This window comes from Marmota monax, unplaced genomic scaffold (assembly GCF_021218885.2).
Source record: "Marmota monax isolate L192 unplaced genomic scaffold, Marmota_monax_Labrador192_F-V1.1 WCK01_AAM20220418_F8-fsc00008, whole genome shotgun sequence".
In the NCBI taxonomy this organism is placed as follows: Eukaryota; Metazoa; Chordata; class Mammalia; order Rodentia; family Sciuridae; genus Marmota; species Marmota monax.
Window position 1 is genome coordinate 27,098,349 of NW_026694432.1, and position 21,424 is coordinate 27,119,772.

Sequence of the window (21,424 nt, forward strand, 5' to 3'; positions counted from 1 at the left end):
GACCTCTACTCAGGACTCTAGGCGCGTGGCCTCAGCCGCTGTCGCCCGGCTCCAGCCCCAAGTCCACAGAGGAGACTTGGCCCCGTCCTCCTCCTGCCCCTGCTCTCTGCTCCCCTCTCACTCACCCAGCGGCCCAAGGCTGGAGTCACCCCAGAGCCCTTCCCACACCCCTCCCACACGCTCCCCCTTAACCACAGTGGAATCTGCTCTTCCCGGGGCCCCCACTACCTCCCCCATGGCGCACCTAAGCCGAGGTGGCCTCTCCTGCTTCCCCCAGGGTGACCCGTGGCCGTGCTCCCTCCTCCTGCAGCCGGTCCTCACCTGGCACTGACCTTTGACAGTCGGCCCCATCCCAATGCTCGATGCTCGTCGCTGCTCTTGGAAACTCCAGCTCGACCCGAGCACAAGGCCCGCCCCAGGGGCCCTGCCCCCCCAGCTTCGCCCCCAGCTCCTCTCGACCCCCCTGCTCCACCCGTGCTTTGCCTTCTGTTCTGGGGACACGGGACGCTTACTGCCAGCGCGGGTCCTCTGGCGGGACTCTCTGCCTCCTCCCTTGGCGGGGTGGGTTTCCCGTTGCCTCCGTGATCTCGCCTGACGTGAGGGTCTTTCTGGACCCTCTGATCCTTTTCTGTCCCACTGGTCTGCCTGGTGCTGCTCTGGTGGTTACCTGGTGCCTTTCTTGTTTGTCCTTCTAACTTTGCCTCCAAGGTCAGCCACAGGAGGGCAGGCCCCATCCCAGATCTGGGGCCGTGGATAGGTGTCCAGGGGCTGGTTACGTACGGCCCCCGCTCAGGTGATCCTCAGACGGAGCCTCTGGTTTCCCTCTGGTGGCCCTCTCCCTGGCTACCCCCTCCTCCCTCCATGTGGCCGCTGGGCTAGGACTGGGCACGAGGCACCCTTCCTGAGAGAACCTGGCCTTGGGGAGGCAGGGACAGGGAGAGAGAGCTGGGCCTGCTCAGCCCGGCTCCTGTCCTCCTCACTCCCCCTCCCCGACACTGGAGCCACCGAGACCTGGGAGCCCCAGAGCAGGACGCGGGTCCAGGGGGGCAGCAAGGACGCGCCAGGCCAAGGGGCCGACAGGCCGCGTATGGAGCTGGAGGGCCCATGGCATCGGTCCAGTTCTCCTGGTCCCCCGGGAGAGCTCCTGCCTCTTGCGTCGGCCCGGCCTGGTCCCTCCTGGTCCCTCGGGATCGGCATTTGCTGTTTCTTCAAACAAAACGCTGTCAGGGGCTGAGGAAGAGAGGGCCACGTCCCTAGGGCTTCCTCTCCCACCTCCGGAGAGCCAGGGACCTTGAGGGTCTCAGCTGGGATCCAGTGAGATCCCGGCACGACCACCTAGGGACGAGGCGGGGGACCTGCCGGGAGTGCCTTCTGCCATCGGCTCCTGGGACTGCAGGTCGGAGGGAGGTCACAGAATGCGCCCTGCCGTCCTGCCCACGCCCCCCCTCCTACTCTGCAACTGGCCTCTGGACCCTTTAAGTCACCCCAGAGGGTGACAGGCCATGACGACCACTGTTAGGCCAGGTGCCACGGTGAACCACGCCCTCAGCCTACCGAGCACATGGCTTCCTGCCCCATTTCAGAGAAGGCCTCTAAAATTCAAGATGGTTAGGTCACCGGGAGGGTCAACCCCCAGAGTGCCAGTGACCCCTGCGACCTCTACCTTTCCACCCCGACCCCCCAGCCGCTCATCTGTCCCAGCTCTAATGGTCCCAGCGGCCACTGACCCTCCCTGCAGAGGCGCCCAGCAGCTCCCCAGGGAAGGCGCCTGGCCGGGTGGGGTCATCTGGTCTCCCAGCTCCACCTGCGAGGAGCGAGACGCGGGAGCAGACTGCAGGGGGCGCTGGTGCCGCGTGCGGTCTCCCCCCTCCCCTCTCCTCCAGGGTTCCCTTTCCTGTGGCCTGGTGACCTGGGCTCAGAGCAGCTCTTGGGAACAAATTGTGGAGGAAGGAGACGAAGCAAAGATAGCGTGATCAAAACGGCTGAGAAAGGTTAGATTCCCGTGATTCTCTGTGGCTGCTTAATGGATTTCTATGACACAAACAGACCTTTGGCTCTGCCTGTGGGGCAGGCGACCCCCAACTAAATGAGGTCAGACAGGGTTTCCTAGAACGAAATGTCCCTTTTCCCACCTCTGCAACGCCCCTGGAGTCTACAAGACCCTCGCTTCCCCTCAACAGACAGATACCATCTATGGAGCGTCCACACACGCCCGCCCAGAACCCAAGCAGGCTCCCTGGCGGGGCCTAGGAAAATGCACACGTGTTTGCATTTTTACAGCTCCAACATTTGTTAATTTAGCAAATATTGACTGCAGGAGGTGTCGAGAGAACAGCGGGGAAAAGATAAAGCTGTTGCCCTTGAAATGCTTGTGTCTTGACATGAGCGTCCCTTGAGTTGGGACCCACAAGAGGAATCGTGGAGTAGGGCATGTCTGGAACCTTCTGGAGAGGCCAGGAAGACAACATGGGCTGAGACACCGTCTCCTTGAAGATTCCGTTTCTTCATTTGAAAAATAGGATTAATAGTAGAACCGACCTTATAGGGTCAACCTGGACATGAACGTAATGATGTTCCTAAAGCTTCAGTGCCTGCCTATGGTAAAGGGTCAATAATGTTCATACCCAAATTAGTGCTAGCAGCATTACTGAACAAGTCCCCAGTGCACAGGAAGCCATCAATCAAGATTATTATGTGTCATTCATTTCTGGCCTAAGACAGTAGATAGATTGACTGTTACATGACAGCCTCCTACTGGCCAAGTCTGGAATTGCACCTCAGCTCTATTAGCCACTCTATATTCCCAGAGCTGTGTGCATGAGCTGTGAAGAAGGAGCCCGTGAGACTCATACCTGGGAGACAGACCCCTGCCACTGTGGAAAAATCACGCAGAGATGGCGAGGAGTGCCGTGACGCATCCTTAAACTGGGCATGACCTTGTTAGACACTACAGGGCCCAGAATCTCAGGGCCTGATGGCTCTCTTGACATCTTTTGTATGGGCTTTTGAGACCCGTAATCCCTACCCCTTCCCACCCTCCCTCACCACCTGCTGGATCTAAGGATGGCAGGTTCCAAAAATAGAATCATTTTACTGAAATTCATTTTAGAGTTTCCGGGAAAGCTGGCTTGATGTACAGTCCTTTGTTAGGCGAGCGCAGCGTATTCCAGAGGCCACCAGAAAAAAAAAAAAAGTCCACGTATCTAGTGCAGGCTGCAGGGCCACAGAACGTTCTGTGGGAGGCAAACGTTCTCTATCTGCTCCGACCAATATGGTGACTCCATGTGGCTGGTGAGCACTCGAAATGCGGCTAATTGGACTGAGGAAATGAATTTTTTATTTAGTTTAATTTCAATCAAGTTTAAATTGAAACAGCCATATGTCATCAGTTGCTACCACGCTGGACAACGGACCCGGGGGCTCTGAGCGTGGGCCTTTCTCGAGTCTATTCTGTATTTCTGGCATCGTCTACAAATTGGCGGAGCCTCTTCCCAGTTGGCCAGACCATGGGCAAGGTGTCCAAGACTCAGGCCCTCGCTCCTTCCCCTCTCCTTCCCTCCCCACGAGGTCCACAGGCAAGACCTTCTGAGGTTCAGCCAAAGGTCTCAAGAACTCAGGGGGTGACCCCTGTAGGTCAGACAACTTTACCGGCTCTCCCAGTTCCCCGCAGCGAGTCCAGTCCCTTCACTCCGTCTTTGGAAAGTTCAGGATGCTCCTATTGCTAAGAGCACGTCTTTGGCCTTCACACAGGTTTGGGGCCGTCCCGTCCACCCTGGGCTGAGCAGGCAGCACGGCCCTTCACAATGCCTTGCTTTTCCCTTCTGAAGGGACTGGAGGCCAGCCCTGGCGGGGCCTGTGTAACTCTATTCACTTCTTTCCAAACCGGGCTCTGAGGCCCATTCACAGGGCGGGGGAGGGGAGCTGCTCCTGGCCAGCAAACACACAGCAGCAGGGGGGCAGCTCTGCTGGCCAGGGGCAGGCTGGGCCAGAGCAGGGGCCGCAGGAGGGTCCAGCTGGAGGTAGGACCTCCTTGCTGCTTCTTTGCGGCCCGGGCGGGGGCCCTGGCTCCCGGAGCCCCTGTCCAGTCTGCCTTCAGCTGGATCCTGGGGAACAGAGGTGACCAGGGAGGGACGCCAGGGTGGCAGCCGGAGAGAGAAGGCGGCAGCCTGGAGCCACTTCCTGGAGTCTCCTTCCGCCCTCTGCCCCCTGCTCTCCACCACAGGCAGGGCACGTGGGCGAGGCACCACCTCGTCCAGTTACAGAATTAAAAGGGCCCAGGCTTTTGGCTCTGGCGAGTGATTTGCATGTAATTTGCATACATCTGCACACCCCCACTCTGGAGGCCCTCAGTCAAAGGATGTGAAGTGAAATAAAATAATTAGTGCAGCCTACCATAGCCTGGCATGCAGGGCCCGACACCCGCAAGAGCTGTAACTGATTCTTCAAGCAGTGACGGCCACCGCAGGTGGGGGTTCAGAGGCCCGGACGGGGCCCAGGACCAGGGACAGGGCGGAGAGGAAGAGGCAAGTCCGTCCAGCCCAGGAGCTGGGCTGCTTCCTCCTCCCTCCCCTCCCCCACCCCAGGGAGCCTCCTGGATTCCTACATGGGGACCCAGCCAGGCCCTGGCGCTGTCCCTGGTCTGGCAGCTGCCACCGAGTGTGGCAGTGACACTGGATTTCCACCCAGAGTGCAGTCAGCTGCTTCAAGGTGACCGAGGGCAGTGGGCACCCCCTGCCACCTTCACCCCCTCGAACTCTTCTTCTTTCCACGCCCCCTTCCCCATCCCTTCTAGGAGGGCGGAGGCGGGGCACGGTTCCAGGGTCCTCAGCAGTGAGCTGGAGTTCATCTGTCCCAGTGCCTCTGCCAGGTGCTAATGAGATGCTCGCAGCCTGTGTCGGCCAAGCAGTCCCCACAGCCTGTAAACACGCCTCTTAGCGATTCAGTTCAGGGCCCTCGTCCACACAGGCCTTGGCTCTCCCGGGCCCACTCATCCTCCAAGACCAGGCTCCTGTGGGGTGCCTGGTGTCAGGGCTGCGCCTGGGGGGACGCGATGGAGAGCGCTGGAGCTGACCCAGAGCAGGGCGGGCGAGGAGGCTGAGATGGAGCAGAGACCCGGCCAACAGCCCAGCACTCACCCGTAAATGACGAGCCCAAGAAGAAAAATGCAAGAAAGAACCGCGAGGACAGGCTGGCCCCGGGCAAGGCTGGGCCGAGAGCGAGGCGGAGGGGAGGACAGAGTTCTTAGCTGAGACCAGGAGTGGCCAGGTGCCCAGGGTTTCCTCTGCATCCATGTGCTGGCCAATGTTACAACAGACCAGGGGTTTGTAACCACAGTCCCTGAACCAGATCAGCCTGCACCCTGTTTCTGTCGGGCCTGAGAGCTAAGAACAGCTTTGACCCTTTAGAATAGTTGAGAAAGAAGTTAGAAGAGGAATATTTTGCAACATGTGAAAATCGTACAAAATTCAAGTTTTGGTGCCCATGCACGATGTCCCCTGGGACCACAGCGGTGCCCACTCACGAACACACTATCTGAGGCGGTTTTCACAGCACGAGAGTAGAGTGAGAGGTTTCGACAGAGACCACGTGGTCAGCAGAGAGGGAGGCATTCACTCTCTGGGTCTTACTGAAACATGTTGCCCACCCCGTCCTAGCTGATGGAAGGGGAGTTCTGTGTGGTACCCCCGCTGTGCACACCTGAGCATGATGCAGAGGAGCATCATATGCCTCTGTACCTTCTCCAGAGCCCAGCCCTAGCTCCTTCATGGCAGAGGAGAGCATCCTGGGTGCCCCATCCAGACCCACAAAGATTGTAAAGGCCCCGGTGCCCAAGGCCAGGAGCTCTTCTTCCTGTTACTGATGAGCCCTGCTCATCTCTGACCGCTTTCCTTCTCAGACCTAAATCCATGGTGCCAGACACCAGACTGGTCCTGCATGTAATGGGATTAGATGGCAGATTATCTGTGTAATGTGATTTTAAAGAGGACAGGGAGCCTTCTCCTTCCCTCTCCTTTGCCAAGAACATTACCCCAAGCCTCTTACTTGGGATCCCACCATAATGGTTCCTTAGTTGTGCCCTGGCACCAGGACCCACCGTGTTATCAGTAACTTTGAATTGGGTACTAGCGGGGCTTCCTCAGAGTGGGGACCTTTTAGGGACACAAAGGAGGCCAGAATGAGATCGATCCCGAGAGCACAGGAGAAGTTTGGGCAAGTGGTCTTTGAGGAGGGTGTCACACCAGATGGGGACCTGGCAGAGGGCCGGGACCACTCCAGGCCAGGGCAGAGCGGAGAACATAGCGACACCTGTGAGAGTACTGGGGGCTCCAAGGGCTGCGGTCAGCCCCGGCACAGCAAGGACAGCAGTGACCACTTACCCGGTACCATACGATCTCGCGCATGCGACCGTCCGTCTTGAAATTACACTTCAAGGTCACCGCATCCCCAGCCACCACAGGGGGCAGAGGCTCAATGTTAACAGTCAGGTAACCTGCAGAGGGAAGGAGAAGAGGCCGTGAGTAGGGAGAGGACCAGGGCTGACCCCACCCGTGGGGAGAGGGAGTGGGAGGAGCAGAGGCCCTTGACAACTGTGGACAGCGAGGGACCTTGCCTCTCATCCACATCTCCCCATCGGCCACCCCCAGGCCCCCGAGGGCCCCAAACCAAAAGCACATCTACTTGGGATGATTTTATGCCCAAAGGTAGGACCGGCTGGCCCCTGCAGGCAGCCTCAGCGCGTGTCAACGAGACGCCCCAAAGAGCTCTGTCCCATGCTGCTCCTCGGCTCGCACGTGGGGTTCCTTCATCCCTCACCACCCTCTGCTGCCAGGGTCCCTGAGCCACATGAGGACCCCTGTGCCTGGCCTCCTAGTGCACGTGCTTCGTCACAGTCCCGGGGAGGGCGCCCTGGAGGCCACTGCTGGCCTCATTAACACCCCAAGTTCCTGTTGTGCGCACCCCGACTCCCGAGGGAGGGCAGGGGCAGGTCCAGCCCCTCCCACAGAGGAGAAGGTGACTACAGGTGGCCACCTAGAAGGACTCTCAAATCCTAGCAAATAGCAGATGATGTCCCTGGCCCACCTGCTGCCCCTGGGAACACCTGCCAAGCTCCTGGGCACACGGGGATGGGACTCTTGTCCTGGTAGCCACACCTTGGGGACACTGGGGCCTCCACACAGTGTCCAGCCTGGTGAGACCTCTGACCCACTCCCCTGCTCAGCAGGGACCCCGTTCCCGGGCTGAGCACCAGGCTCCTGATAGGCTCATGTCCCCCATTGACTGAGCCGATCAATCCAGTCCAATCGTATTAATGAGAAAGCTGGCCGAGACGGGCCGGGATTTCAATTGTGCAGGCAACCTGAGCGGATCGAGCCCGGGGCCTGACCCCTGCCTGGAACTTAATGGTCACAACACTCCAGGGAAAAAACAAGAATCGATCTCAAGAGGATCAATTTGGAAGTTGGAGTCAGACTGGACCCTCGTGGCCCAGGGCTCTGGACCCCCAGGACCCAGGCCAGAGGGGGGATAGGCCTGGGCTCCCCGCCGCAGTCTGACTTAGGCCAAGGTCAGGCTCGCGGGGACACCAGAGCCCGCAGGGTCCACCTTGGGGCTCTTCCTTCCCACTGTCCCTCAGCTCACCGGCTCCTCTGCTCTGTGCAGACCCTGGCCAGGAAGGAGGTGGCAGGCAGAGGGGACACAGACACAGACACGGCCGGGCCACCACAACTCACAGGGCAAATGAAGATGGGGACCGAAGGCTCAGGGCTACAGGATGGGCCCGGGGACCCTCATCCTGCCTGGATGACCAAAGACCTGGAGCATGACAAACAAAGCCACCCTCAGAAGGAGCGAGCCCAGTGACGACAGAGGTCCTCCAAGGCAAGCCGAGTCCAGACGTGAGCTAGCAATGATGGTCAAGGTCCAAGCCCCAGGCTGGCCAGGCGCTGGGCTAAGCCCTTCACACACGTTCACTCATGGAAAACGACGGGCTCGGAGAGAGGAGCCGGCATGAGTCCCAAGTGCAGTAGGAAAACAGAGAGGTCAAGTAACTGCCCGGATTGCACAGCTCTAGTGCCAGAGCTGGCTTCAGACCCAGCCCTGGGGCCCGTGATAAGCACCCCAGGGTCACAGACCCTCCACTCGCGGAAGAGGTGGGAGGAAATGCTGCAGATGGACAGCGCGGGCTTTCTTCTTTCTGCCTCAGCTGGGGACTTTCCTGGGGGGACCGTGACAAGATTTGAGCTCCAAATCCTGTTGGCCACAGTTCCAGGCCCACGGGGCGGCCACACGGCTCACCTTTCCCGTGGGGCGGCCCTTCTGCCTCTCACCTGCGAAGACCCTGGTGAGAGCCGAGCACCATCGGTCCACGTGCTGATGGCCCGAGACCAGGGACGTCCCCTCCCACCGGCAGGCGCAGGGAAGGCCATACCTGGGATGCAGCCCGGCCTGCCGCGGGCACAGATGGCGGCCACAGGAGGCCGGCCAGGACGGAGGGAGGGCACCGTCGGCTGGCAAGCCACCAGGGAACCACAGGTGCGGGCATGGGGTGGGGACCGGGGAAGCTGAGGCGTGGGGACGGGGGAGCAGATGCCTGAGCCAGGGGACCGCAGGGCGGGCCGGAGAGCGGAGGACAGGGCAGCAGCGGAGGGGCTGGGGACGGCGAGGGGCCACCTGGGGAGGGTGCTGAGCGGGTCATTTCCCGACCCCGGATCCCTGGATCGATGGTGAGGCGAGGGATTTCTGTCATCAATTGACCTTGAGAAATGGCGGGCAGGACAGTCACACCTGGGCCCCCCTCAGGGCTTCGCGGAGCCTCTCCTTCCCCCTTGTCCTTCCGAGTCGGGAAACGATATTCACTGAATCTGCTCTGGGCCAGGCAGGCTCTAGGGCTCCGGGAGGCGTCCCCTCGGCCAGGCCAGCCTCGAGCACACACGGACGCTAGGCCTCAGGCCTGGAGGAGCTGGGAGGCGAGGCGCTCTGGACAGGCCTGGGCGGGGCTCGGGTTCACAGCAGCCGGCTAGCACCTGCCCAGGGTGAGATGACCCTTCCACGTAGGCCGCCCCGGACAGAGGGAGCATCGCAGCCAAGGAGCGTCCCCAAGCAACAGTCCTCTTCTAAGTGCGACTGGCACCCTCTGGCTCTGACCCCACAGAATCCCAGCAGTTTCCAGGTGCCCGGCGCTGGTTCCCCTCAGAAACCCCCTCTCGGGCTCCCCCAGCTCCTCCCCCCCCACGGGCCCCCACCATTGGAGCTGGGTCTGGCTCAGGCTTCTCCCCCTCCAGCACCCACTGTCCAGTCTAGGGAGGACCGTCCAGGCAGAGGCAGGAGGAACAGGACACGGGGACCTGGTCAGGGAGGAGAGGAGAGGCAGAGAGGAGCCACCTGCCCAGGCACCCGTCCCGGCGGGACCAAAGGCAAGGACATAAACCCAGGGAGGAGGCCCAAGGAGGCCCCCAGAAAGTGGCCTCCAGGGCAGCAGCCGCCTCCGTCGAGCCCTCCTGGCTGGCTGAGCAGGCAGGGGTGGGAGAGGCCAGGGGGCCGTGAGGACAGGGAGGGGAGGGAGAGTCAGGTTCTGGTCCCAGCCGGGCACCCGGCCAGCTCTGGGGCCTCTGGCCCGTTTCCTCTGCACCCCAGTGTCCTCCTCCGTGAAGCGATTTTAGGATCTTCCTGCTCCGACGAGCCTGACTTCAGATGCGGACTGATCCTCGCCCTGGTCTCCACGTGGAGGCTGACCTGGAGGCCAGAAGTGGAGGCCACCCTGCCCCCTTCCTTCCCAGGTCAGCTCAACGCCGTTTCTTGGAGAAGCGAGGGGCCCATCGCTCAGGCACCAGCTAGAGACGGAGTGCTGTCTTTCTGGGCATTAAATTTGTCACCAATTGGCCTGGATGCACGAGCCGCCCACCCGCCAGCGCACCCTGGGAGGCAGATCCATCTCAGGGAGCAGTTCTTCATCCCGCGCTCCCCCCACCTCGGCCTTTAGCAAAACCGCGGGCAGTACCTAGGAGCCAGGCACCCTCCAAGGAGCCGATGACAGCCGGGTCCTCGGCGCAGAGGCTGGCCTCGCAGCACCCGGGGACGCTCCTCTGGCTTGCCGGGCCCAGGGTGCTGCTAGCACAGGGCCCGCTGGGGCCAGTTCCACTGGGACGGGTCAGCGAGGGATCCCCAGAGGGACACGGTCCTGCCTCGGCGTTGCGCAGAGACCTGACCCAGCTCAGGGCGACCTCAAGTCCTGCTTTGTCCAGGACCCGGTGGTTTCCCAGGAAAAGGGGCTTTCAGCACTGAAAGTCAAAGCTGCCAGTCCCAGGCAACCGGAGGGTCGATCACCCAGGCATGATTCCCCCTGAGGGTGGCCCTGGGCCAGTCACTAAACCTCTCTCCCTATTAGGACATCAGGGTCACCACCCCTCTGCGGCCAGCTGTTCCCTCAGGGATGGACTCTGTGGCTGTCAATGGGAGGCCATGGTGATAAGGGTCGGAAGGGAGGCCAGGGTCTGTCTTGGCCTCTGGGCACCACGCACACTCCCAGCTGTGTCCCTGAGATGCACAGCCCTGGCCTCCCCGAGGGCCTCCCAGGGCTCCCTCCCAGGAGGCCTGCCCAGGCCCGGTCCCCTCCGGCCTCTCTCACCTCACTCCTCAGCCGGTCACGCCTCCAGGCTGTCCCCAGCCTGGTCCCTCACTCTTGGCTTGGGGAATTCCTGCTCGGCCTTCAGGGAGCTTTCAAATAGGAATCCACGAGTTCTGCCCGGGGTTCGCAGAGGAATTAGTGGGAGATCAAGAGAGGCCGGCTCGACCCGTCTCTCAGATTGAGCAGCCCTTGACTTCACAGGTTTAACCACTACTTTGTCCTGAGAATCTAGGACAGCGACCGGCACCTCTTTAGAAGCCAAATAAATATTTGTTGAAAAAAATGAACATGTGATTCCCACTTGGTAGTTTTCCAAGGATTTCTGTAATTATTATCTCATTGATCACCTTCCTGACCCTGTGGGATAGTGTCCCGTTTTAGAGGTGAAGAGACTGAGGCTCAGAGAGGCTGAATGGCTTCCTCATGGTCACAGAATGCCTGCCCACTTCCGGCCATCTCACAGGAGCCTACCCACTCTTGATTCCAAACAGAGAAGCTGAAAACACAGGTGGGGGAGGGGGACGAGGGGACCAGGAAGCCCAGGAGAAGTCCCGCTTGGGGTGCAGCAGGATCAGACACCCTGCCACAGCCCAGGACACAGGTCATCCACGAGGAGAGTACAGGATGGCTGATGGCTGCAGCCAGGTCCAAGTTCAAATCCAGCAGAGGAGGTGGGAGGGAGACGTCTGTCTGAGGACCTGTTGGCACCAGAAGGGACCCAGGGCTGGACTGGCCAATTTGTTCCACTGCCTCCTGGACACACCTCCTCTGAAACGGCTCTAAACCAATGGATTGGCCCAGACATGGCTGTCACCTGTCCCCCGGACATCACTCACACCACGAAGGCTGTGGAGAGGAAGAGCAGGGGACAGGGCTGGGAGTCCCCAGGGAAGGGGCAGAGTCTCCGTCCCCTCTGTGTCTGGGAGAACAGAAGTGGTGCAGAGAACCCAGGGCCCGTCTCCTGGAAAGCCAGCGCAGGCCGGGCCAAGACTGGACGTGAGGCGGGCGGGTGGCGGGCGGACTCTCCACAGCTGGATCTGAGGCCCCGTTGGAGAGGACCATGGGCATCAGGTGGGCCTGGGATTTCTGTCCATGTGACAGTAGGAGCACGGCACACTCATGGAGAAGAGAGGTCACCCACCTCATGAGGACACATGCCACATTTGTCCTGGGGACGGCGGCCTGCGCTCCGGCGCTGGTAATTGCTGGCTTAATAAATATCATTACAACGACCGACGACAGCAGCCGGGTCCTCCAGGCAGGTCCAAGGGCTTGGTGGACTGCCCGGCCATGCCCACCACAGCTCCTCCCCGCGCCCTGTTATGGGCAGAAACTGGGGCGAGGACGGAGGGGACCTTTTAGGAAAAGAAAGCCATTGAACAAAGAGCAGAAGGCCACCGGGTCCCCTGCCTCTGAGACGGGTCAGTCTGCTCCCAGCAGCTCTCAAACCGCCCGTCACGCTCCACTCTGGGCCAGTCCCGCCCGGTTTGCGCCCTCAAATCCTCCCAGGACACCCTGCGACAGCCGGCTTGTGGGTCCCCCGCCTCCAGCGCTGGCCACGCCGGAATCTCCGTGATGTTTCTAAAATGCAAATACGAGGACGCCCCCTCTCCCCGCTCCCGTCTCCGGCTGATGCCATTCCATTTCCTGCCCCATTGGCTTCCGATTCAGGATCAAGTTCGGAGCCCGTCATGGCCAACTGGGTCCCTGATGGGCTTACCTCTCGCGGCCTCCGACTCAATCAGTCTCACATGGCGCTTTGCCACCTTGCCGCCCCCCAGCCCTCCCAGAGCCCCCGCTCCTCCTGTCTGCCGGGCGTCTCCTCCTCCTGGACTGCCCGTCCGTCTGAGCTCATCTAGGGACATCTGTCCACGTCCTTCCAGGTTCAACGGCACGGTCACCCTCGCCTTGATTTATGGGCGTCTGTTCTCCTTCCTCAGAGCCCACAGACCCGTCCGCATCTCAATCACGGCCTCTGGGATCCTTCCCAGCCCGGCAGAGGGTTCTTTGTCTGTCTGTCCCCAACGTCGGACTAGGGGCACCTTAAGTGGGGACTGGGGTGCGCCTCCGTCCCCTGTACCTGCCCAGCGAGCTGCGCCAGGAAGCTGCAGCCCAGTGACAGGAGGTCACCCTTGCACCAAGGCCTCTCCTGCCTTCTCGTTGCTTTAGGGATGAAGTGACCCCCACCCCTGAGGCCCCTCAAGGGTCTGCTTCCTCCTTCCTCACCCCTTGCCCCTCTCTCTTGCAGGCGGCTCCTCAGACACCTTGAATTACTCAGTCCCCAAATGGGGCAGGCCCCGTGCTGCTCCTGGGTCTACGCACCCGCCGCCGGGAACACCCGCCGTCACTCTGCCGGGGGCTTCAGAGCGCCCCTCGGGCTGTAGCTTAGACAACGTGCACCCTGGAGGGATCCTCAGCTCGCACCCCGACGTCACCCCTAGGGCCCCCTCACAGGTCCACCACAGCCTGAATCCACGCAGGGCGCCACCCTTTCTTGCCAATGTCCCCCCCCCTCGCCATGGCCTTGCGGGGGGCGGACTCCTGAACAGCCAAGCCCACGTCTGTCCACTGTGCCTCATGCTGTGGCCACGCTGTTGGCATTCAGCACTGCTGAGGGACAAGCGAACCCACGGGGAACCAAGAGGTTCTGCAGACACTCAACAGCGCAGCCGAGGCCGGGAGACCCCATTCTGCCGGGCAGTGTCTGGACTGAGGATTTCCCAGCCTAAATTTGAGCCATCAGAGACCATCAAGAGGAAGAGCTACCCCACCTCCCCGCCGCGACTCCTGCTCCCCACCTCCCCTGGCAGAAGGTCAGCTCAGCTCTGGGCCACCAGGGGCCTCAAACACCGGGCGACATTTTCAGGGAGATGTACTTGACACCGGAGGAGACCCAGGCCCTGCCCCAGCCTCCCAGGCTCCTCTGAAATCGTCCCCCTCTGTGATCCCCAGCCAGCTAATCAAATCCCCCCCGTCAGCGGGGATGGATGTGCCTGAGCCTTGTAGTGTCATGTATTATTCATGGCCTATGTATTATTTATCATTAGTTTGTTTATTTATTATTAATTATGTTTCATTATTGATAATGACGTGGTTATACTATTAATAAGACTTGGAAGGCTCTTCCGGGGCCCTCGGAACCCACCCAGCTCCCTGCGGGTAGAAGCCAACGTGGGTTCTTTCTCTTCCCATTTCACATGTGGGAGACACTGAGGCTGACGGGACCCAGAACTTGTGCTCTCAGTCCCCTGCTCTCTGAGTGTCCGCCAGGGAAGGTGACTGTGGGAAAATCCCCATGAGGCCACGTGTGCAGGGCTGACCACAGGTCAAGGGCATGGACCCCTGTAGGGTGCTGTGCTAGACCTGCCAACGGTGGCTCCCCTGGGACCCTGTGCTCTGTCCCAGGCTTCACCAGGGTCCACGCCGGGGCCCAGGGCTGCCTGCACGTTGGCCTTGTACCTGATGCCCACTCTGAGCCACGCGTCTCTGCCCTGACCACACAGCCTGCCACGCGACCCGTGCCCCCGCTCCTGTTCCTCCAGGTACGTTCCCCAGCGTCCCCTGAAGTTTCCAGGGTCACGTGGTCAAGTCCTGGCCAGCCAATGTGGCTTCCAGGCCTGTTCCCTACAGACCCCCGTCTCCCTGTCTCTGAGGCCACCTCGGTGGAGAGGACTCGGAGGAGGGTGGGGCCAGGAGAGGGAGGAGACGGGGACTCAGAGGTGTGGGGAGGAAAGCCCTCCCGTGGTCCGCAGTGGACGCCATGTGGATGGGAACCAGTGGCCCACTGTGTTGACCGCCAGGTCCCGGGGTGGGTGGTTAGACAGTCCCCGATACGCTGCACACAGTAGGTGCTCAATGGTTCTTAGTGAAGACACAAGGTGGGGAGAGGTGACAGAACCAGCCGATCAACCCAGGGATGTGGGTCTGTCCCCGAGTAGAATCCCAGCCAGCTCCCACCCCAGGAGCAGAGGAATGGGACCTGGTCACCCAGGTGCAGAAAGTGAGGCCAGGTAGGAAGGCCCTGGCCAAGGTCTCAGAGCCACCAGGGCCTGGAAGACCAGGCCCCGGTCTCTGGGACACAGTCCTGGGACCCTTCTGCCACCTTGGTCCTCTCTGTGACTGTCCGCCGGAGGAGCTACCCTTGCCCTCCGGAACCTGCGCCTGGGGCCAGGGGAGGGGCGGCCATTTCTTAATCCCCTTTGGTTCCTCCAGAGAACAACTGGAGCAGCGGAGGGAAGAGGAGACTGGCGCAGGACGCGGCGCCCGCGAGACGCCCTGACACCATGCTGTCCTGAGGTGCCTTGTCCAGGGCCGTGTTGGGCAGAGGACCCACCGCGTCAGCCCTGTGGGCAGCCGGTGATGGGGGAGAGGGGGAGACAGCTCAGCTCCTGAAGCAGAAGGGTCCAGAAGGGTCCAGGCTTCATCCTGCCAGGGACACAGAGGCACGCGCCTACTCGTCCCTGAGTCTCAGTCGTCTCTCTGAAAAACAGGCTCGGGCTGCTTAATTTCTCAGGACGATGGTGACATTAAGGTGAGAAAATAGAGGGGACAGCGTCCCCTGTATGGGAAGGGGTCTCCTCTAGGTGGGATGTTCCCAGGGACCACGGTGCCCAAGTACATGACCTTGAACTTGGGAATCTGACTGCCCTGGGACAGTGCTGACCCCCCTGCCACCAGCCAGCCCTAGAGCCCCAAGGGAGCCGGCTCACGGCTCAGAGCCTCCGTTTCCCCTGTGCCCAGTGGCAGAGGGGCCGTTGCTGGGCTGGCTGGGGAGGCGCAGGGGGACAGCTTGGGCGGGGAGCCTGGGACAGCACCTGGTAGACAGGGACCCTGCCGCACGGAGGAGCTGGCCTCTGCTGCCCTGCCTGCAGCCCCGGGGCCCCTTGGCTCCCACCAGCAGGGCTGCTTCCCGGGCCAGGCTTGAGAGCTGGGCAGAGGGCCCCAGGGTGTCGAGGGCCGCGACTGAGCCGTCTCTGCTGGACGCTGTTTGGTTTTCTGGGTGGAGATTCCCGGGGTGTGCGGAGGGGGCAGCCCTGCCGCTGCGACCCCACTCAGCGTCACGAGGACACTTGCGTGAGCAACGGGGAGGCGTCTCTGACTTAGAATAAAATTTAAAATATGGATGATAGGTTATTAAGGAATATTTTAAAAGAAAAATAGTTATGACTCAGGGAACACAGTCTAAGCCAGCTTACAAAGTGGCCTTAATAAGTAAAACGAGGCAACTTAATGAAAAAAATCACAATTTAAAATAGGCCCACATTAAATAATAATGCCTCATAAACACAGAAGTCCTTTAGCATAGAAGAATTAATTGCTGGGCTCAGAAGCTAAAGGCACAATAAAGGAATCTTTAATTTTTTTTTTTTTAGGTCTTTTATTTCTCTCTCTCCAAGAGGCGACCAGCATCCGTCTGGATGACCTCATTCTGGCACGGAAAGGCCTGGAAATCTGCAAAGGGAATTTGCTCAGTAACAATTTTGTTTCCTTGACCCTATTATTTTGAGACGTGGACGGAATGAAGTCGGTTTCCTCTCCGGACCTCCATCCATCAGCGCTAAATGAACTCCTGTGGCAGCGGCTTCCTAACGATGAACTGGGGGACGGGTTCCTCTGGCAGAATCAACGCCCCGAGTTCAGGCCCCGCGAGCCGAGCTGCTCAGTTTGCAGGGTGGTGGGCGGCCGGGTCCTGCGAGGCCCCACCTCTTCGCCCCAGGGGCTCCGAGAACCAGTCCAAGAAAAAAGACTCCTCCTCAAGTCACCAGCAGTGACTCTCCAGCCCCTTGGGACATTTGGCAACTTCTGAGGACGTATCAGGCTGTGTTACCTGGAAGGGGACCCCAAGACTGGCATCTAGAGGGCGCAGGCCAAGGACGTGACGGAACCCTCTGCCCAGGGCAGTCCCCACACCAAGGGTCAGCCTGCCCCAAATGTCAGTGGTGCCGAGAACGAGAAACCCTGCAGTCCAGGGAGGCGAGGAAAGTTCTAGAAGGTGGGTGTGGACTAGCAGTTCCAGGGCATGGAAAGGCACCCTGTAGGAAAGTCCCCCTAAAGGTCACCCCACACCAGCTGCGCCTCACCCCTGCCATTCAGGAACCTCTTCAGCACCAAAATGGATCAGCACCCCCCCCCCAGGACCCCTCCCTCAGAGCCCCCTTCCTGCCTGCAGGAACACAGCTTGATCTGTGACACGGGGATCCTGGGAGAAACGCCCCTTATGGTCCCCTGTGGCCAAGCACATTTATTCTGCCAAGTGCGAGAGCTCAGGCTCCGCGCGTCTCTGGGGCTCCTCCCCCCGGGGAGGGCCTGTCCCCTCCCTAATCCCGCTCGGCGCCCGGCAGCAGGAGCAATCTGCCTTCATATTAATACTTTATTAAAGGCGCGCGTCCTGCCAGATAAACATCAGCCTATTACAGTTGTTCGGTCATGGAGTGGCGGCCCGTCACCCCAGGCAGGCTGGCCAGACCCGCTGTCACAGGGGCCTCTCGCAAAAGCAGGTTGGGGAGCAGCTAGGGGGCTGGGGGATCCAGGGGGCAGGGGACACCTGATCCCCATCTTTCAGGGCTTGGGGCAGAACGCCTGGGAGCCTCAAGGTCGGGGATGCACGGATCCTGTCCACGGACCAGGGTCTGGGGAGCAGGTCCGGGCACATGCCCCCAGCTCAGAACTCGTGAGAAGAGCGAGCCTAGAGCGAGCAAGGATTGGGTGGGCCCAAGCCCGGGGCCAGCGGGGCCCCTGATGGCCAAGGGCTCGAGTCAGCCCATAAGGAGGAACCACTTGGCCACCTGACTCCTGGATGGACAGAGCCCACATGTGTCCCCTGTGGAGGGGACCCTGCTGCCCACTGCCCGAGGCTGTGATAATTGGTGCCTAGCGCCAGCCCAAGATCCCACGCTCGGTTGGTGCCACCGCGGCTGTGACCGCTTGATTCCTCTTTAGAGGTACAGTTGGCAGCAGGTGCACAGACCTCAAGCGAAGGGCCGTGAGGTCCTAGACACACACCCGCCCACGGGTGGCCGCCAGGGGACGATGCAGAATATTCCCAGGACCCTAGGAAGTTCCCTGCAGCCACCAGTGGCCACCACCGATGGCAAGAATGACCTCTACGCTGGCTCCTCGCGATGGCGTTGCTTCCCTGGGCCTCCGTAGAGGTGGCCCCACGCAGCAGGTGCCCCTCGGTGTCCACCTACACCATCTCAACACCGTGTTCTGGACATTTCGTCTCCGTTGTGTTCGTCAGTAGTTTGTATTTTTTTAAAAAAATGTTTTCTGCGTAGAGTTCCGTCCTGTGAAATGACCCAATCTGTCTGTCCATTCCATCACGGAGGGACATTTAGTTGGGGGCCATTATGAATAACATCTATTACTGTCATTGGACGGTTCCTCTCAAGCCAAGGGACCCTGAGCCAAGGGGGAGTGGCCAGATTGGTATCGTCACTTCCTTTCCCAGGGGAGAGGAACTCTGCTCTCGGCCAGCTCTGGGTGGGGAGACCCTCGCTGGGTCATGGAGGTGAAGGTCTCATTCATTGTGCTCCCCAACCCTTCCCTGCTACCCAGGGGCCCTCAGGGGACATCTATATCTCGCCGACCCCTCCCCTAGTTTCTATGATAAATCTTCCCTCAGGGAAACATCCCCATTGGTCACTTATTTGCCTTTGGTATGAATGCCCTACTGACATGGCTCTCCCAGGGCCATGTCAAAACCAATCCCTGCCACTCCTCAAAATAATGTCATTGAAGTGGCCCATGCTTTGTAATCCCAGCAAGTCAGGAGGCTGAGGCAGGAGGATCACGACTTTGAGGACAGCCTCAGCAACTTAGTGAGAATCTGTCTCAAAATAAAAAAAAATTAAAAAGGGCTGGGGATGTGGCTCAGTGGTAGAGCATCCCTGGATTCAATCCCCAGTGCCACCCATACAAAATAATGACACTGACACTTGGAACTATTTTGCTTTTTAATTAGGGGATGTGCCCTCCCGTGGCTGATCCTCCCATGAGCCTAAGGGAGGCCAGTACCTCTGTTTTACAGGCAGGAAAACCGAGGCCCATGGATTCAGTCACGTGTGCATTCACCAGACAGATGTGCAGGCCACACCTGGGGGTCGCTGAGCCAGGCCCGGAGAGCGCCGTGCCTTGGTCCCGGGACAGTGGTGCACAGCTCACAGCCCTGCGGGACCCTTCCGGCTGTCCCACCCTTCCGCACAGCCACCTTGGATCTCACCAGATCTAAGACAGTCTTCCCCTGATCCCGGGCTCTGCATCTGCAGGTTCAACTGGCTGCAGATTGGAAATATGTGAAGAAGCGACATTGCTGTTGACATGCCCTGCGTCCGGCCTCTGAGAGCCGCGTCTGCGCTGGACACGGAGCGGCTTTTCCAGTCAGTTCCTGCATAATTCAGAGTAACAGCGCTTCACAGAGCGCGCACGCGGCACTAGGGACTGGAGTAGCCTCCAGACGACGTGAAGCATACAGCAGGTCGTGCGCAGGTTCTGTGCAGCAACTACGCGATTTCATAGAAGGGAGGCAGCCTCCGCTGTAAGAAGACCCCTGCGGAGACCGAGGGGCACCTGCGCTTGGTCTGCGCACCATCTGCCTCAGCTGCCTGGGGGTGCTTTTTATCCTTAATAATTAACGCACAGCACCCATAGGAATTCAGAAGTGCTTAATAAATGCTCTTTGAAAGTGCCGCAGGTGTAGGGACTGTCACCTTGACTCTGCCACTCTGGATTCCCATGCTCCAGTGAGAGAGATGTCCACATATAACTAAGCGACTCCCTGCAAGGGGCTCTCAGTGCCCGAGGAGGGCGGATGCGGACCCCACACTCGCCCCACGCCTCCCCCAGGATGCCTGGCTCAGGGGAGACATCGCCCAGTCATGCTGGGCACCCCGTCTGTGCCATATTTAGAGGGCCAGATGCAGGTACCAGGGCTTTCGAAAAGTGAGGCACCTTCTCTCTCTCCGGGGACAGAAGAAGGGGTCAGATGAATTCAGTGTCCAAGCAGGACCTCAGCCTGCACCCCCTGGACACTGAAGAAGGCATGTGGGCAGGCTGCAGAACAGAGCGACCCCTGGACGGTCAGCAAAGAAACAGGTACCTCAGTCCCACACCCACCAGGATCTGAGTTCTGCCGCCACCTAAATGGGTTTGCAAGTAGATTCTTGCTCAGAACCTCCAGAGGAGAGCCCAGTCAGCTAACGCCTTGATTCTGACCTCGTGAGGCCTGGAGCAGACACCTGCGGGCAGCCCATCCAGATTTCTGACCTTGAGACAGGTGCCCTTTGAAACTGCCAAGTGTCGTGATTTGTTACGCAGCAATAGCTGACCAATACAACCGTTTATCTGGGGTGGCGGTGGTCTTCTGAGGCATCAATCTGACCATGCCACTCCCCTGCTCTATGCCCTTGAGTAGCTCACATCACATTGAACAGGGAGAGCTGAAGTCTTTGTCATGATCTGGAAGCCAGAGCCACAGGACAGCCACTGTCAATCCAATCCCTCGTCACTCCTGTGGCTCACTCCTGTCCAGCCACATCCACCCCTTGGCTCTTCCCCAAACCACCCCAGCTCATTCCTACCTCAGGGCCTTTCCACCTACCATTTCCCCTTCCTGGAACACGCTTGCCCCAGCTACGCACACAGCTTCCATCCCACAGAGGCCTTGACCACCCAGTCGAAAGGTTTTCCCTAACTTCTCTCTCCCTACACTTTGCTTTATTTTGCTTTATTTTTAATCGCACAGTTTCCCTGCCTGAAACTCTGCTTTGAATTTATCTGCTGTTCACTGCTAATTATATACACACTTCTACCCGCAAACGAGAACGGCGGCCCCGGGAGGGACAGGCTGTCTGCTGTGTTCACGGCAGTGTCCCCAGCTCTGGGAACGGATGTGGGACCAGCTGACAGTTTACCGCGTCTCTGGTGAACTCGGCACTGAGCTCGGAGCCTGCCGCTTATTGAAAATGACAAACCCACACGCGCATTCTCCTCATTAAAGCCCCTCGTCTGGCGGAGCGTGGCTTTAAAGGAACCGTCCCGCCAGCCTTGACGGTCGCCACTCATGGTTTCTCTGACGACTGAAGGCAGGTGGGTTCCACAGAGTCCTCTGTGAAGGTCACCTTGAGCCCCAACCTTGGCCAGCTCCCCCCAGAACCCCATGGGACTCGGGGTCTCAGTGGAGCTCGGAATCCAAATGCCCCGGTGGTGTCCCCCGCCCAGAGGACAGGCTCTCGTTGGCTCCCAAAGCCAAGCCGTGCCTGCGGTCACCTCCCTTCAGGACGGTCGGCCTGAGTCAGGCGCCCGCGGGGGCCGCTCGCTCAGCCCTCCTTTTCCGTCTTCCTTCTTGTCAGCAAGAGAAGAGGGAGCGGCCAGGATGACCGATGTCACTCACACCCGGGAGAGGAGCCGGCTGCTGCCCACGCGGCTCTGGAGGAGGAGGCGGGCCTCCCTGTCCTCGAGCTCTACCTCCAGTGACGTCCCTCCTTGGTGACCTCAAGAACAACAAGTTGACTGTAGAAAACAGAAACCAACATGCGTGATCGTACAGGAGACGGAGTCCCCCTCGAGGCCGTGGGGAGGCCCTGGCTGATGATTACAATCCCTCTCCTTCTCCCTGACTTTTCCGCAGGACTCTGTCACCCTCCCTCACGCCACATAACAACCGTGACAGTCGCGCCCGGTGCAATAACCATCTAAAACTGCGCCGGCCAGCAGGGGACAAGGGACTTCTGGAAGTCCTCCCGGGGCCCGAGGCTCCAGCCTCATCCACTTCAAAGGAGGTCTGAGTTGCGAGGACCTCTG

General features: G+C 59.9%; 1 protein-coding gene across 2 annotated transcripts in view; it reads right to left on the reverse strand.

Annotated features, from left to right (window-relative positions):
* Igsf21 (immunoglobin superfamily member 21) overlaps positions 1-21,424 on the reverse strand; it is a 180,155-nt gene that overhangs the window by 101,971 nt on the left and 56,760 nt on the right. For both annotated transcript variants that reach the window (XM_058571116.1, XM_046468405.1), the window contains exon 2: positions 6,378-6,490. In XM_058571116.1, the coding sequence (XP_058427099.1) occupies positions 6,378-6,401 (24 nt within the window). In that variant the 5' untranslated portion in view covers positions 6,402-6,490. The remainder of the gene's footprint in view (positions 1-6,377; positions 6,491-21,424) is intronic.